Genomic DNA, 18,608 nt, shown 5'->3' on the forward strand with positions numbered 1-18,608 from the left:
TGAGGGGTCGACCTGTGTGGTGAGGGGTCGACCTGTGTGGTGAAGGGGTCGACCTGTGTGGTGAGGGGTTGATCTGTGTGGTGAAGGGTCGACCTGTGTGGTGAAGGGTCGATCTGTGTGGTGAGGGGTCGATCTGTGTGGTGAGGGGTCGACCTGTGTGGTGAGGGGTCGACCTGTGTGGTGAGGGGTCGATCTGTGTGGTGAGGGGTCGACCTGTGTGGTGAGGGTCGACCTGTGTGGTGAGGGGTCGATCTGTGTGGTGAGGGGTCGACCTGTGTGGTGAGGGGTCGACCTGTGTGGTGAGGGGTCGATCTGTGTGGTGAGGGGTCGACCTGTGTGGTGAGGGGTCGACCTGTGTGGTGAGGGGTCGACCTGTGTGGTGAAGGGTCGACCTGTGTGGTGAGGGGTCGATCTGTGGTGAGGGTCGACCAGTGTGGTGAGGGTCGATCTGTGTGGGGATCGAGGGGTCGACCTGTGTGGTGAGGGGTCGATCTGTGTGGTGAAGGGTCGACCTGTGTGGTGAGGGGTCGACCTGTGTGGTGAGGGTCGACCTGTGTGGTGAAGGGTCGACCTGTGTGGTGAGGGGTCGACCTGTGTGGTGAGGGGTCGACCTGTGTGGTGAAGGGTCGACCTGTGTGGTGAGGGGTCGACATGTGTGGTGCAGGGTCGATCTGTGTGGTGAAGGGTCGACCTGTGTGGTGAGGGGTCGACCTGTGTGGTGAGGGGTCGACCTGTGTGGTGAAGGGTCGACCTGTGTGGTGAGGGGTCGACCTGGGTGGTGAAGGGTCGACCTGTGTGGTGAGGGGTCGACATGTGTAGTGAGGGGTCGATCAGTGTGGTGAAGGGTCGATCTGTGTGGTGAGGGGTCGATCTGTGTGGCGTGTGGGGCCGTGTTGTGGCGTGAGGGGCCGTATTGTGGCGTGTGGGGCCGTGTTGTGGCGTGTGGGGCCGTATTGTGGCGTGTGGGGCCGTGTTGTGGCGTGTGGGGCCGTGTTGTGGCGTGAGGGGTCGTGTTGTGGCGTGTGGGGCCGTGTTGTGGCGTGTGGGGCCGTATTGTGGCGTGTGGGGTCGTGTTGTGGCGTGAGGGGTCGTGTTGTGGCGTGTGGGGCCGTGTTGTGGCGTGTGGGGTCGTGTTGTGGCGTGTGGGGCCGTGTTGTGGCGTGTGGGGCCGTGTTGTGGCGTGTGGGGTCGTGTTGTGGCGTGAGGGGCCGTGTTGTGGCGTGTGGGGCCGTGTTGTGGCGTGTGGGGCCGTGTTGTGGCGTGTGGGGCCGTGTTGTGGCGTGTGGGGTCGTGTTGTGGCGTGTGGGGTCGTGTTGTGGCGTGAGGGGCCGTGTTGTGGCGTGTGGGGCCGTGTTGTGGCGTGTGGGGTCGTGTTGTGGCGTGAGGGGCCGTGTTGTGGCGTGTGGGGCCGTGTTGTGGCGTGTGGGGTCGTGTTGTGGCGTGTGTGGCCGTGTTGTGGCGTGTGGGGTCGTGTTGTGGCGTGAGGGGCCGTATTGTGGCGTGTGGGGCCGTGTTGTGGCGTGTGGGGCCGTGTTGTGGCGTGTGGGGCCGTGTTGTGGCGTGTGGGGCCGTGTTGTGGCGTGTGGGGCCGTGTTGTGGCGTGTGGGGCCGTGTTGTGGCGTGTGGGGACGTGTTGTGGCGTGTGGGGCCGTGTTGTGGCGTGAGGGGCCGTGTTGTGGCGTGTGGGGCCGTGTTGTGGCGTGTGGGGCCGTGTTGTGGCGTGTGGGGTCGTGTTGTGGCGTGTGGGGCCGTGTTGTGGCGTGTGGGGCCGTGTTGTGGCGTGTGGGAGGCATGGTTGAGGGTGGCAGGAGCAGTGGCAGGCCTCAGTCAGCGTGCGGGAGGCAGCGGGACCACTGCCTCGCCCGCTCCTCTCTCCGGGTCACCCCAGGACTGGCACTCAAGTTGCCCTCAACTACAAGAGGAACTCCAGGTGCCCTCAAGCACAAGAGGCACTCTAAGACAAGCACTCCAGGTGCCCTCGAGCACAAGAGGCACTCTAGGACAAGCACTCCATGTGCCCTCGAGCACAAGAGGCACTCCAGGTGTCCTCAAGGACAAGAGGCACTCCAGTTGCCCTTAAGCACAAGAGGCACTCTAGGACAAGCACTCCAGGTGCCCTCGAGCACAAGAGGCACTCCAGTTGCCCTCAAGCACAAGAGGCACTCCAGTTGCCCTCGAGCACAAGAGGCACTTAAGTTGCCCTCAACTACAAGAGGCACTCCAGTTGCCCTTAAGCACAAGAGGCACTCTAGGTGCCCTCGAGCACAAGAGGCACTCCAGTTGCCCTTAAGCACAAGAGGCACTCTAGGACAAGCACTCCAGGTGCCCTCGAGCACAAGAGGCACAACACACTCACCAGGAGGCAGTACCCACAGTCGTACACAGGTCAAGAGAGAGTCATTTACAGAACACCTCTGTAAATGTCATGTAAAAGATCACCCGAGTGTTTTACCATCACCACCTCCCCCTTATTTACAACCGTGACCTTACCGTGTGTAAACACCGGACATTTACACCTCCCCTCCCCCTTATTTACAACCGTGACCTTACCGTGTGTAAACACCGGACATTTACACCTCCCCTCCCACTTATTTACAGCCGTGACCTTACCGTGTGTAAACACCGAACTTTTACAAGTTCAGAATAAACTTAGAAAACATCAAATATTCCAAAGTTCTCAGTACGAGACACAGGCTGACAGCGTGGATCACAGTGGTTCGGTTAAGCGAGGTGGTCGCTATAAGAAGGTCCAGCGTGGTTCCCCTCCCTGGAAGGGGTGGTCGCTATAAGAAGGTCCAGCGTGGTTCCCCTCTCTGGAAGGGGTGGTCGCTATAGGAAGGTCCAGCGTGGTTCCCCTCTCTGGAAGGGGTGGTCGCTATAAGAAGGTCCAGCGTGGTTCCCCTCTCTGGAAGGGGTGGTCGCTATAAGAAGGTCCAGCGTGGTTCCCCTCCCTGGAAGGGGTGGTCGCTATAGGAAGGTCCAGCGTGGTTCCCCTCCCTGGAAGGGGTGGTCGCTATAGGAAGGTCCAGCGTGGTTCCCCTCTCTGGAAGGGGTGGTCGCTATAAGAAGGTCCAGCGTGGTTCCCCTCTCTGGAAGGGGTGGTCGCTATAAGAAGGTCCAGCGTGGTTCCCCTCTCTGGAAGGGGTGGTCGCTATAGGAAGGTCCAGCGTGGTTCCCCTCCCTGGAAGGGGTGGTCGCTATAGGAAGGTCCAGCGTGGTTCCCCTCCCTGTAAGGGGTGGTCGCTAAAGGAAGGTCAGGTCATCATGCTGTTTCGTGTGGCTGTGTCATTACTGCTGTGGCTCTGTTCAACATCCTGGGCCAAAGATGAAGGTCAGCAACTATATATATATATATATATATATATATATATATATATATATATATATATATATATATATATATATATATATATATATATATATATATATATCATCGAACTATATATTTAAAGTATATTTGATATCTTATTTCATATTGTAATATTCTCTATGTTTCATATTTAATATATTTTTTGCTTCATGTTAAGTATTGTGTTTCGTATGTGACAATTAATATGTTTCATATGTAAGATTATTTATGTAATATTCTCTATTTATAATATCGAATATTTGGTGTATTACATATTGAGTATTTGGTATATTATACTGTCCTCAAGGGATGACAGTGACCCACTGTCCTCAAGGGATGACAGTGACCCACTGTCCTCAAGGGATGACAGTGACTCACTGTCCTCAAGGGATGACAGTGACCCAGTGTCCTCAAGGGATGACAGTGACCCACTGTCCTCAAGGGATGACAGTGACCCACTGTCCTCAAGGGATGACAGTGACCCACTGTCCTCAAGGGATGACAGTGACCCACTGTCCTCAAGGGATGACAGTGACCCAGTGTCCTCAAGTGATGACAGTGACCCACTGTCCTCAAGGGATGACAGTGACCCACTGTCCTCAAGGGATGACAGTGACCCACTGTCCTCAAGGGATGACAGTGACCCACTGTCCTCAAGGGATGACAGTGACCCACTGTCCTCAAGGGATGACAGTGACCCAGTGTCCTCAAGGGATGACAGTGACCCACTGTCCTCAAGGGATGACAGTGACCCACTGTCCTCAAGGGATGACAGTGACCCACTGTCCTCAAGGGATGACAGTGACCCACTGTCCTCAAGGGATGACAGTGACCCACTGTCCTCAAGGGATGACAGTGACCCACTGTCCTCAAGGGATGACAGTGACTCACTGTCCTCAAGGGATGACAGTGACCCAGTGTCCTCAAGGGATGACAGTGACCCACTGTCCTCAAGGGATGACAGTGACTCACTGTCCTCAAGGGATGACAGTGACCCACTGTCCTCAAGGGATGACAGTGACTCACTGTCCTCAAGGGATGACAGTGACTCACTGTCCTCAAGGGATGACAGTGACCCAGTGTCCTCAAGGGATGACAGTGACTCACTGTCCTCAAGGGATGACAGTGACCCAGTGTCCTCAAGGGATGACAGTGACTCACTGTCCTCAAGGGATGACAGTGACCCAGTGTCCTCAAGGGATGACAGTGACTCACTGTCCTCAAGGGATGACAGTGACCCACTGTCCTCAAGGGATGACAGTGACTCACTGTCCTCAAGGGATGACAGTGACCCAGTGTCCTCAAGGGATGACAGTGACCCACTGTCCTCAAGGGATGACAGTGACTCACTGTCCTCAAGGGATGACAGTGACCCACTGTCCTCAAGGGATGACAGTGACCCACTGTCCTCAAGGGATGACAGTGACTCACTGTCCTCAAGGGATGACAGTGACCCACTGTCCTCAAGGGATGACAGTGACCCACTGTCCTCAAGGGATGACAGTGACTCACTGTCCTCAAGGGATGACAGTGACCCACTGTCCTCAAGGGATGACAGTGACTCACTGTCCTCAAGGGATGACAGTGACCCACTGTCCTCAAGGGATGACAGTGACCCACTGTCCTCAAGGGATGACAGTGACTCACTGTCCTCAAGGGATGACAGTGACCCACTGTCCTCAAGGGATGACAGTGACCCACTGTCCTCAAGGGATGACAGTGACTCACTGTCCTCAAGGGATGACAGTGAATGAAATGTATTCATCAATGAACTGTGAGTTACTGGACCCAACCAAACACACACACACACACACACACACACACGTATACACCCACCCACACACACACACGTACACACACACACACACACACACACACACACGACCTGGGTGGAGGAGGTGATAATAAAGACAAATGCTTCACCTGCGGATCAATGACACCTCCCCCCGCCCCCCCCCCACAACGACCTGCCTCACCTACCACAACCACACCTACCCTCCCCCTCACCACGACCTGCTCACCTACCACAACCACACCTACCCTCCCCTCACCTCCCCTCACCACGACCTGCTCCACCTACCACAACCACACCTACCCTCCCCTCACCTCCCCACGACCTGCTCCACCTACCACAACCACACCCACCCTCCCCTCACCTCCCCTCACCACGACCTGCTCCACCTACAACAACCACACCTACCCTCCCCTCACCTCCCCTCACCACGACCTGCTCCACCTACCACAACCACACCTACCCTCCCCTCACCTCCCCACGACCTGCTCCACCTACCACAACCACACCTACCCTCCCCTCACCTCCCCTCACCACGACCTGCCCCACCTACCACAACCACACCTACCCTCCCCTCACCACGACCTGCTCCACCTACCACAACCACACCTACCCTCCCCTCACCACGACCTGCCTCACCTACCACAACCACACCCACCCTCCCCTCACCTCCCCACGACCTGCTCCACCTACCACAACCACACCTACCCTCCCCTCACCACGACCTGCTCCACCTACCACAACCACACCTACCCTCCCCTCACCTCCCCTCACCACGACCTGCTCCACCTACCACAACCACACCTACCCTCCCCTCACCTCCCCACGACCTGCTCCACCTACCACAACCACACCTCCCCTCCCCTCACCTCCCCTCACCACGACCTGCTCCACCTACCACAACCACACCTACCCTCACCTCCCCTCCCCACGACCTGCTCCACCTACCACAACCACACCTACCCTCCCCTCACCTCCCCTCACCACGACCTGCTCCACCTACCACAACCACCCTCCCCTCACCTCCCCTCCCCACGACCTGCTCCACCTACCACAACCACACCCACCCTCCCCTCACCACGACCTGCTCCACCTACCACAACCACACCTACCCTCCCCTCACCTCCCCTCACCACGACCTGCTCCACCTACCACAACCACACCTACCCTCCCCACCTCCCCACGACCTGCTCCACCTACCACAACCACACCTACCCTCCCCTCACCTCCTCACCCGACCTGCTCCACCTACCACAACCACACCTACCCTCCCCTCACCACGACCTGCTCCACCTACCACAACCACACCTACCTCCCATCACCCCCTCTCCACGACCTGCTCCACCTACCACAACCACACCTACCCTCACCTCTCCCACGACCTGCTCCACCTACCACAACCACACCTACCCTCACCCCTCACCTCCCCTCACCACGACCTGCTCCATCCTCCCACAACACACACCTACCCTCCCCTCCCCACACCTGCTCCACCTACCACAACCACACCACCCTCCCCTCACTCCCTCACCACGACCTGCTCCACCTACCACAACCACACCTACCCTCCCCTCACCTCCCCTCACCACGACCTGCTCCACCTACCACAACCACACCTACCCTCCCCTCACCACGACCTGCTCCACCTCCACAACTCACACCTACCCTCCCGCACCACGACCTGCACCACCTACCACAACCACACCTACCCTCCCCTCCCACGACCTGCTCCACCTACCACAACCACACCTACCCGCCCCTCACCTTCCTCTCCCCACGACCTTGATCCACCTACCACAACCACACTACCCCTCATCCTCCCCACGACCTGCTCCACTACCACAACACACCTACCCTCCCTCACCGTCCCCTCCCCACGACCTGCTCCACCTACACACAACCACACCTACCCTCCCTCCCCACGACCATGCTCACCTACCACACCACGCCCTGCCCTCCCCTCACCTCCCTCCCCACGACCTGCTCCACCTACCACAACCACACCTACCCTCCCCTCACCTCCCCTCACCACGACCTGCTCCACCTACCACAACCACACCCACCCGCCCCTCACCACCACCTGCTCCACCAACCACAACCACACCACCCTCCCTCACCTCCCCTCACCACGACCTGCTCCACCTACCACAACCACACCTACCCTCCCCTCACCACGACCTGCTCCACCTACCACAACCACACCTACCCTCCCCTCACCACGACCTGCTCCACCTACCACAACCACACCCACCCTCCCCTCACCTCCCCTCACCACGACCTGCTCCACCTACCACAACCACACCCACCCTCCCCTCACCTCCCCTCACCACGACCTGCTCCACCTACCACAACCACACCTACCCTCCCCTCACCACGACCTGCTCCACGTACCACAACCACACCTACCCTCCCCTCACCTCCCCTCACCACGACCTGCTCCACCTACCACAACCACACCCACCCTCCCCTCACCTCCCCTCACCACGACCTGCTCCACCTACCACAACCACACCTACCCTCCCCTCACCTCCCTTCACCACGACCTGCTCCACCTACCACAACCACACCTACCCTCCCCTCACCTCCCCTCACCACGACCTGCTCCACCTACCACAACCACACCTACCCTCCCCTCACCTCCCCTCACCACGACCTGCTCCACCTACCACAACCACACCCACCCTCCCCTCACCTCCCCTCACCACGACCTGCTCCACCTACCACAACCACACCTACCCTCCCCTCACCACGACCTGCTCCACCTACCACAACCACTGCCACACCTGCCCCCTCCCCCCCACCCACAACGACCTGCCACACACACACACACACACACACACACACACACATATATATATATATATATATATATATATATATATATATATATATATATATATATATATATATATATATATATATATATATATATATATATATATATACAATATCTCTGGTCCTGGAATTATTAGCTTTGATCATTAAATTATCAAGTATAATAGTAAAGATAATTATTTACATCAATGTGGAATTATGAGCAATTAGTGATAATCACGTGACACACACAGGATGATAATTGGTCATCACTCGATTATATACAACGGTTCTGATAATTGTTGACAAATTATTGATGGTGTTTGAGCCGCCGGGGCAAAATTATTGGCCAGTCAAGTTATGAGGCGTCTTGTGGTCATAAATTATTAGTTCTTCTGTAATCAAATAATTTCCCCTTCCTCTCCCCTTCCTCTCCCCTCCTCCCCCCGACACTGTACTCACCCCCCCCCCCCCAGCCATCACGATAATGACCCAGTCACAAGACGGATAACAAACATTACGATAATCAATTGATAATTCATCAATTCCTGTATTGTTTTGAGAAATATAATGAAGTAATTACTGTCCCTGTCAGTACAGGGGAAATATATGATCATGTATATATATATATATATATATATATATATATATATATATATATATATATATATGTTTCCTTGCGCTACCTCGCAAACGCGGGAGACAGTGGCAAAAAAAAAAAAAAAAATATATATATATATATATATATATATATATATATATATATATATATATATATATATATATATATATATATATATATATATATATACAGAGGTATAAGTTTGTTGAGTATTCCTGGTAAATTATATGGGAGGGTATTGATTGAGAGGGTGAAGGCATGTACAGAGCATCAGATTGGGGAAGAGCAGTGTGGTTTCAGAAGTGGTAGAGGATGTGTGGATCAGGTGTTTGCTTTGAAGAATGTATGTGAGAAATACTTAGAAAAGCAAATGGATTTGTATGTAGCATTTATGGATCTGGAGAAGGCATATGATAGAGTTGATAGAGATGCTCTGTGGAAGGTATTAAGAATATATGGTGTGGGAGGCAAGTTGTTAGAAGCAGTGAAAAGTTTTTATCGAGGATGTAAGGCATGTGTACGTGTAGGAAGAGAGGAAAGTGATTGGTTCTCAGTGAATGTAGGTTTGCGGCAGGGGTGTGTGATGTCTCCATGGTTGTTTAATTTGTTTATGGATGGGGTTGTTAGGGAGGTAAATGCAAGAGTCCTGGAAAGAGGGGCAAGTATGAAGTCTGTTGGGGATGAGAGAGCTTGGGAAGTGAGTCAGTTGTTGTTCGCTGATGATACAGCGCTGGTGGCTGATTCATGTGAGAAACTGCAGAAGCTGGTGACTGAGTTTGGTAAAGTGTGTGGAAGAAGAAAGTTAAGAGTAAATGTGAATAAGAACAAGGTTATTAGGTACAGTAGGGTTGAGGGTCAAGTCAATTGGGAGGTGAGTTTGAATGGAGAAAAACTGGAGGAAGTGAAGTGTTTTAGATATCTGGGAGTGGATCTGTCAGCGGATGGAACCATGGAAGCGGAAGTGGATCATAGGGTGGGGGAGGGGGTGAAAATTTTGGGAGCCTTGAAAAATGTGTGGAAGTCGAGAACATTATCTCGGAAAGCAAAAATGGGTATGTTTGAAGGAATAGTGGTTCCAACAATGTTGTATGGTTGCGAGGCGTGGGCTATGGATAGAGTTGTGCGCAGGAGGATGGATGTGCTGGAAATGAGATGTTTGAGGACAATGTGTGGTGTGAGGTGGTTTGATCGAGTAAGTAACGTAAGGGTAAGAGAGATGTGTGGAAATAAAAAGAGCGTGGTTGAGAGAGCAGAAGAGGGTGTTTTGAAATGGTTTGGGCACATGGAGAGAATGAGTGAGGAAAGATTGACCAAGAGGATATATGTGTCGGAGGTGGAGGGAACGAGGAGAAGAGGGAGACCAAATTGGAGGTGGAAAGATGGAGTGAAAAAGATTTTGTGTGATCGGGGCCTGAACATGCAGGAGGGTGAAAGGAGGGCAAGGAATAGAGTGAATTGGAGCGATGTGGTATACAGGGGTTGACGTGCTGTCAGTGGAGTGAATCAAGGCATGTGAAGCGTCTGGGGTAAACCATGGAAAGCTGTGTAGGTATGTATATTTGCGTGTGTGGACGTGTGTATGTACATGTGTATGGGGGGGGGTTGGGCCATTTCTTTCGTCTGTTTCCTTGCGCTACCTCGCAAACGCGGGAGACAGCGACAAAGTATAAAAAAAAAAAAAAAAAAAAAAAAAAAAAAAAAAAAAAATATATATATATATATATATATATATATATATATATATATATATATATATTGGAAAGGATCACAATTTTGCGTATGATCAAGATATTCCTATGAGTCCACGAGGGGAAAATGAAACACGATAAGTTCCCAAGTGCACTTTCGTGTCATAATCACATCATCAGGGGAGACACAAGAGAGAAATATAACAGTCAGTTGATATACATCAAAGAGACGTAGCTAGGACGCCATTTGGTAAACATGTGATTGTCCAAGACACACAATGTCTTGGACAATGTCCTAGGAATGCATGTGTCTTAGGAATGGATATATCCTAGGAATGGTTGTCCTAGGATTGCATGGGTACTAGAAATGGATGTGTCCTAGGATTAGATGTTCCTAGGGACTGGTTGTGTCCCGGGAATATATCCCAGAGTGGATCTGGTATGTTGCCCCAGGCAACACCCCAGGAATGGGGACTTACACCTCAGAATATGAACCCTCCAACACCCCAGGAATGGGGACTTACACCCCAGAATATGAACCCTCCAACACCCCAGGAATGGGGACTTACACCCCAGAATATGAACCCTCCAACACCCCAGGAATGGGGACTTACACCCCAGAATAAGAACCCTCCAACACCCCAGGAATGGGGACTTACACCCCAGAATATGAATCCTCCAACACCCCAGGAATGGGGACTTACACCCCAGAATAAGGAGCCCTCCAACACCCCAGGAATGGGGACTTACACTCCAGAATAAGGAGCCCTCCAACACCTCAGGAATGGGGACTTACACCCCAGAATAAGGAGCCCTCCAACACCCCAGGAATGGGGACTTACACCCCAGAATAAGGAGCCCTCCATCACCCCAGGAATGGGGACTTACACCCCAGAATAAGGAGCCCTCCAACACCCCAGGAATGGGGACTTACACCCCAGAATATAACCCTCCAACACCCCAGGAATGGGGACTTACACACCAGAATAAGGAGCCCTCCAACACCCCAGGAATGGGGACTTACACCCCAGAATAAGGAGCCCTCCAACACCCCAGGAATGGGGACTTACACCCCAGAATATGAACCCTCCAACACCCCAGGAATGGGGACTTACACCCCAGAATAAGGAGCCCTCCAACACCCCAGGAATTGGGACTTACACCCCAGAATATGAACCCTCCAACACCCCAGGAATGGGGACTTACAACCCAGAATAAGAACCCTCCAACACCCCAGGAATGGGGACTTACACCCCAGAATATGAATCCTCCAACACCCCAGGAATGGGGACTTACACCCCAGAATAAGGAGCCCTCCAACACCCCAGGAATGGGGACTTACACTCCAGAATAAGGAGACCTCCAACACCCCAGGAATGGGGACTTACACCCCAGAATAAGGAGCCCTCCAACACCCCAGGAATGGGGACTTACACCCCAGAATAAGGAGCCCTCCAACACCCCAGGAATGGGGACTTACACCCCAGAATAAGGAGCCCTCCAACACCCCAGGAATGGGGACTTACACCCCAGAATAAGAACCCTCCAACACCCCAGGAATGGGGACTTACACCCCAGAATAAGGAGCCCTCCAACACCCCAGGAATGGGGACTTACACCCCAGAATAAGGAGCCCTCCAACACCCCAGGAATGGGGACTTACACCCCAGAATAGAACCCTCCAACACCCCAGGAATGGGGACTTACACACCAGAATATGAACCTTCCAACACCCCAGGAATGGGGACTTACACCCCAGAATAAGGAGCCCTCCAACACCCCAGGAATGGGGACTTACACCCCAGAATATGAACCCTCCAACACCCCAGGAATGGGGACTTACACCCCAGAATAAGAACCCTCCAACACCCCAGGAATGGGGACTTACACCCCAGAATATGAACCCTCCAACACCCCAGGAATGGGGACTTACACTCCAGAATAAGGAGCCCTCCAACACCCCAGGAATGGGGACTTACACCCCAGAATATGAACCCTCCAACACCCCAGGAATGGAGACTTACACCCCAGAATATGAACCCTCCAACACCCCAGGAATGGAGACTTACACCCCAGAATATGAACCCTCCAACACCCCAGGAATGGAGACTTACACCCCAGAATATGAACCCTCCAACACCCCAGGAATGGGGACTTACACCCCAGAATAGACCCTCCAACACCCCAGGAATGGGGACTTACACCCCAGAATATGAACCCTCCAACACCCCAGGAATGGGGACTTACACCCCAGAATAAGGAACCCTCCAACACCCCAGGAATGGGGACTTACACCCCAGAATATGAACCCTCCAACACCCCAGGAATGGGGACTTACACCCCAGAATAAGAACCCTCCAACACCCCAGGAATGGGGACTTACACCCCAGAATATGAACCCTCCAACACCCCAGGAATGGGGACTTACACCCCAGAATATGAAGCCCTCCAACACCCCAGGAATGGGGACTTACACCCCAGAATATGAACCCTCCAACACCCCAGGAATGGGAGACTTACACCCCAGAATATGAACCCTCCAACACCCCAGGAATGGAGACTTACACCCCAGAATATGAACCCTCCAACACCCCAGGAATGGAGACTTACACCCCAGAATATGAACCCTCCAACACCCCAGGAATGGAGACTTACACCCCAGAATATGAACCCTCCAACACCCCAGGAATGGAGACTTACACCCCAGAATATGAACCCTCCAACACCCCAGGAATGGGGACTTACACCCCAGAATATGAATCCTCCAACACCCCAGGAATGGGGACTTACACCCCAGAATATGAACCCTCCAACACCCCAGGAATGGGGACTTACACCCCAGAATATGAACCCTCCAACACCCCAGGAATGGGGACTTACACCCCAGAATATGAACCCTCCAACACCCCAGGAATGGGGACTTACACCCCAGAATATGAATCCTCCAACACCCCACGAATGGGGACTTACACCCCAAAATATGAACCCTCCAACACCCCAGGAATGGGGACTTACACCCCAGAATATGAACCCTCCAACACCCCAGGAATGGGGACTTACACCCCAGAATATGAACCCTCCAACACCCCAGGAATGGGGACTTACACCCCAGAATATGAACCCTCCAACACCCCAGGAATGGGGACTTACACCCAGAATATGAACCCTCCAACACCCCAGGAATGGGGACTTACACCCCAGAATATGAACCCTCCAACACCCCAGCAATGGAGACTTACACCCCAGAATATGAACCCTCCAACACCCCAGGAATGGGGACTTACACCCAGAATAAGAACCGTCCAACACCCCAGGAATGGGGACTTACACCCCAGAATATGAACCCTCCAACACCCCAGGAATGGGGACTTACACCCCAGAATATGAACCCTCCAACACCCCAGGAATGGGGACTTACACCCCAGAATATGAACCCTCCAACACCCCAGGAATGGGGACTTACACCCCAGAATATGAACCCTCCAACACCCCAGGAATGGGGACTTACACCCCAGAATATGAACCCTCCAACACCCCAGGAATGGGGACTTACACCCCAGAATATGAACCCTCCAACACCCCAGGAATGGGGACTTACACCCCAGAATATGAACCCTCCAACGCCCCAGGAATGGGGACCTGCTCAGTTCATGGGGACACCCGCGTGTTTGTCGAGTTCCGTCCACACCCCCAGGGCTTGGCGGGGGGGGGGGGACAAGGGTCCCCACCCCCCACTGAATATTGACAACGTGTTGGTAAAGCTCTCTCTCTCTCTCTCTCTCTCTCTCTCTCTCTCTCTCTCTCTCTCTCTCTCTCTCTCTCTCTCTCTCTCTGTGACGCTTCAACAACAACCTGGGTCCCAGGGATCAAGCTATACCTGGAAGCTAACACGCTACACCAGGAAGCTAATAGCTGTACCAGGAAACTAACAGCTATATCAGGAACCTAACAGCTATACAAGGAAGCTAACATCTATACCTTGAAGCTAACAGATATACCATGAAGCTAACAGCTATACCAGGAAGCTAACAGCAACACCTGGAAGCTAACAGCTATAACAAAGCTAACAGCTATATCAGGAACCTAACAGCTACACCAGGAAGGTAATAGCTATAGAGGGGAGGTAACAGCTATATCGGGAGCTAACAATTATACAAGGAAGGTAACAGCTATACAGGGGAGGTAACAGCTATACAGGGAGCTAACAGCTATACAGGGGAGCTAACAGCTATACAGGGAAGGTAACAGCTATACAGAAGAGGTAACAGCTATATCGGGAGCTAAGAATTATACAGGGGAGGTAACAGCTATGCAGGGGAGGTAACAGCTATGCAGGGGAGGCAGCAGCTATACAGGGGAGCTAGCAGCTATACCGGAAATGTCACGACAGTGGACAGCTAAATCACCATAGCGACCCACACGCCAGCCAGCCAGCCCGCCTGTCTAACACCAAACACTTGCCCCACCCTGACCTGCCCTCAGGGCTCAGGGCCGACGACCTGCACTGTTGGCCTGCCCTCAGGGCTCAGGGCCGAGGACCTGTACTGCTGGCCTGCCCTCAGGGCCGAGGACCTGTACTGCTGGCCTGCCCTCAGGGCTCAGGACCTGTACTGCTGGCCTGCCCTCAGGGCTCAGGGCCGAGGACCTGTACTGCTGGCCTGCCCTCAGGGATCAGGGCCGAGGAACTGTACTGCTGGCCTGCCCTCAAAGCTCAGGGCCGAGGACCTGTACAGCTGGCCTGCCCTTAGGGCTCAGGACCTGTACTGCTGGCCTGCCCTCAGGGATCAGGGCCGAGGACCTGTACTGCTGGCCTGCCCTCAGGGATCAGGACCTGTACTGCTGGCTTGCCCTCAGGGCTCAGGGCCGAAGACCTGTACTGCTGGCCTGCCCTCAGGGATCAGGGCCGAGGACCTGTGTAGCTGGCCTGCCCTCAGGGCTCTGGACCTGTACTGCTGACCTGCCCTCAGGGATCAGGGCCGAGAACCTGTACTGCTGGCCTGCCCTCAGGGCTCAGGGCCGATGACCTGTACTGCTGGCCTGCCCTCAGGGCTCAGGACCGACGACCTGTACAGCTGGCCTGCCCTCAGGGTTTAGGACCTGTACTGCTGGCCTGCCCTCAGGGCTCAGGGCCGAGGACCTGTACAGCTGGCCTGCCCTCAGGGCTCAGGGCCGAGGACCTGTACAGCTGGCCTGCCCTCAGGGCTCAGGACCTGTACTTCTGGCCTGCCCTCAGGACCGACGACTTGTACTGCTGACCTGCCCTCAGGGCTCAGGGCCGAGGACCTGTACTGCTGGCCTGCCCTCAGGGCCGAGGACCTTTACTGCTGACCTGCCCTCAGGGCTCAGGGCCGAGGACCTGTACTGCTGGCCTGCCCTCAGGGCTCAGGGTCGAGGACCTGCACTGCTGACCTGCCCTCAGGTCTCAGGGCCGAGGACATGTACTGCTGGCCTGCCCTCAGGGCTCAGGGTCGAGGACCTGCACTACTGACCTACCCTCAGGGCTCAGGGCCGAGGACATGTACTGCTGGCCTGCCCTCAGGGCTCAGGGCCGACGACCTGTACTGCTGACCTGCCCTCAGGACCGACGACCTGTATTGCTGACCTGCCCTCAGGGCTCAGGGCCAAGGACCTGCACAGCTGGCCTGCCCTCAGGGCTCAGGGCCGAAGACCTGTACTGCTGACCTGCCCTCAGGACCGACGACCTGTACTGCTGACCTGCCCTCAGGGCCAAGGACCTGCACTGCTGGCCTGCCCTCAGGGCTCAGGGCCGAAGACCTGCACTGCTGACCTGCCCTCAGGGCTCAGGGCCGAAGACCTGTACTGCTGACCTGCCCTCAGGACCGACGACCTGTACTGCTGACCTGCCCTCAGGGCCAAGGACCTGCACTGCTGGCCTGCCCTCAGGGCTCAGGGCCGAAGACCTGCACTGCTGACCTGCCCTCAGGGCTCAGGGCCGAGGACCTGCACTGCTGACCTGCCCTAAGGGCCTTACCCTTATATTGCTACGCTTGGCTAAGGGCCTTACCCTTATAATTCTGACATAAACAAACCATTTATTTCGAACTGATAATTGTCGTGAGGTGAAATACTGTTATTTGTATTATTTATTACTGTTATTGTAGGATTATTTACAACACTGTCACTTGTGACTAAAAAAAAAAATCCCACTGTAAAAAAAAAATGTGATACATTAAAATACAATAGACCAGACTGGAATACAATAGCAAATAGATATAAAACAAGCGACGCCTTACAACTGGCGTACCCAGGTCATAAACAAGACATTCTCAACATTCCACAAGGGTTAATATCCCACGTATGAGGTATAATAACTTCGACCCTCGGACGTGCTACACATATCTCCTTATTTCCTATCCGTTTGTGATGTGTTGTGACGTAGGAGGAAGCCGTGACGTCATGTTCTATATGACGTAGAAGGAAGTGGTGACGTCATCTGTAGCAGACGCGTCCATATTTCTTAATTAGATTAATTATGATCGTGACTCTTCTCTCCTTAATTAAATACCCGAAAATTGGCATTTAGTCCAAACATCAGGAAATTATAAACTGTCATAGAAAACACTGATGAAGCGGAAGCCATCATTGTTGTGTGATGTCAGGCTACACTGCATAGATAGATAGATAGATGGAGGAATAGATAGCTAGATAGATGAATAGATCGAGAGATAGATAGGTATACGAATAAATAGATAGACATATACATAGCTAGCTATAAGGGCAAATAGCTAGATAGATAGATTATATAGACGGATAGATAGATAGATAGATGAATAGATAGAAAGTTATAGGGCTATACTGACATATAGATAGATAGATTATATAGACGGATAGATAGATAGATAGATGAATAGATAGAAAGTTATAGGGCTATACTGACATATAGATAGATAGATTATATAGACGGATAGATAGATAGATAGATGAATAGATAGAAAGTTATAGGGCTATACTGACATATAGAGAGATAGATTATATAGACGGATAGATAGATAGATAGATGAATAGATAGAAAGTTATAGGGCTATACTGACATATAGATAGATAGATTATATAGACGGATAGATAGATAGATAGATGAATAGATAGAAAGTTATAGGGCTATACTGACATATAGCGAGATAGATTATATAGACGGATAGATAGATAGATAGATGAATAGATAGAAAGTTATAGGGCTATACTGACATATAGATAGATTATATAGACGGATAGATAGATAGATAGATGAATAGATAGAAAGTTATAGGGCTATACTGACATATAGAGAGATAGATTATATAGACGGATAGATAGATAGATAGATGAATAGATAGAAAGTTATAGGGCTATACTGACATATAGAGAGATAGAATAAATCAGACTGATGAGCTCAATTTGGCTGTTCAAACAAGATCTTTTGAACAAATAACAGTCAACAGAAGAACAGGAGTGAACAGTCAACAGAACAACAACAGTCAACAGTCTACAGAGAAGACGAACAGAAATGAACAGGAGTAAAGTCAACAGTCTACAGAGAAGACGAACAGAAATGAACAGGAGTAAAGTCAACAGAAGTAAGCGGTCTGTTAACAGAAGACCAACAGGAGTTCATGGTCAGTCAACAGACGACCAATAGAAGTGAACGGTCAAGTCAACAGAAGACCAACAGATGTGAACAAACAGATTATGATAATCATGAAGTTAAGACTCATAAATGTATGCTTAAATGATGAGACAAGTCATGAGGGAGGAGAGATAATGAGGGTAATTATCGTTAACTAATGACTGTTTACGTCTTAATGACCCCACACAACGGCAGTGAAGGAGAGGTGACCAGCAAGACGAGCGAATCATTACGACCAGTGACCAAAATGGCCAACTGAACCTTGGACCAAAATGGCCAACTGAAGCTTAGATCAAAATGGCCAACTGAAGCTTAGATCAAAATGGCCAACTGAAGCTTAGATCAAAATGGCCAACTGAACCTTAGATCAAAATGGCCAACTGAACCTTAGATCAAAATGGCCAACTGAACCTTAGATCAAAATGGCCAACTGAAGCTTAGATCAAAATGGCCAACTGAAGCTTAGATCAAAATGGCCAACTGAAGCTTAGATCAAAATGGCCAACTGAACCTTAGATCAAAATGGCCAACTGAACCTTAGATCAAAATGGCCAACTGAACCTTAGATCAAAATGGCCAACTGAAGCTTAGATCAAAATGGCCAACTGAAGCTTAGATCAAAATGGCCAACTGAACCTTAGATCAAAATGGCCAACTGAACCTTAGATCAAAATGGCCAACTGAACCTTAGATCAAAATGGCCAACTGAAGCTTAGATC

General features: G+C 52.1%; 1 protein-coding gene across 7 annotated transcripts in view; it reads left to right on the forward strand.

Annotated features, from left to right (window-relative positions):
* Positions 1-1,824: 1,824 nt before the first annotated feature.
* LOC139764871 (uncharacterized) overlaps positions 1,825-18,608 on the forward strand; it is a 58,237-nt gene continuing 41,453 nt past the window's right edge. For 3 of the 7 annotated variants that reach the window (XM_071691902.1, XM_071691905.1, XM_071691907.1), the window contains exon 1: positions 1,826-3,331. In XM_071691902.1, coding sequence (XP_071548003.1) covers positions 3,265-3,331 — 67 coding nt within the window. In that variant the 5' untranslated portion in view covers positions 1,826-3,264. Of the gene's footprint in view, positions 3,332-18,608 lie in introns of all 7 variants that reach the window. The other 4 variants (XM_071691908.1, XM_071691906.1, XM_071691903.1 and 1 more) reach the window with 3 other exon arrangements.

Source organism: Panulirus ornatus, chromosome 51 (assembly GCF_036320965.1).
Source record: "Panulirus ornatus isolate Po-2019 chromosome 51, ASM3632096v1, whole genome shotgun sequence".
In the NCBI taxonomy this organism is placed as follows: domain Eukaryota; kingdom Metazoa; phylum Arthropoda; class Malacostraca; order Decapoda; family Palinuridae; genus Panulirus; species Panulirus ornatus.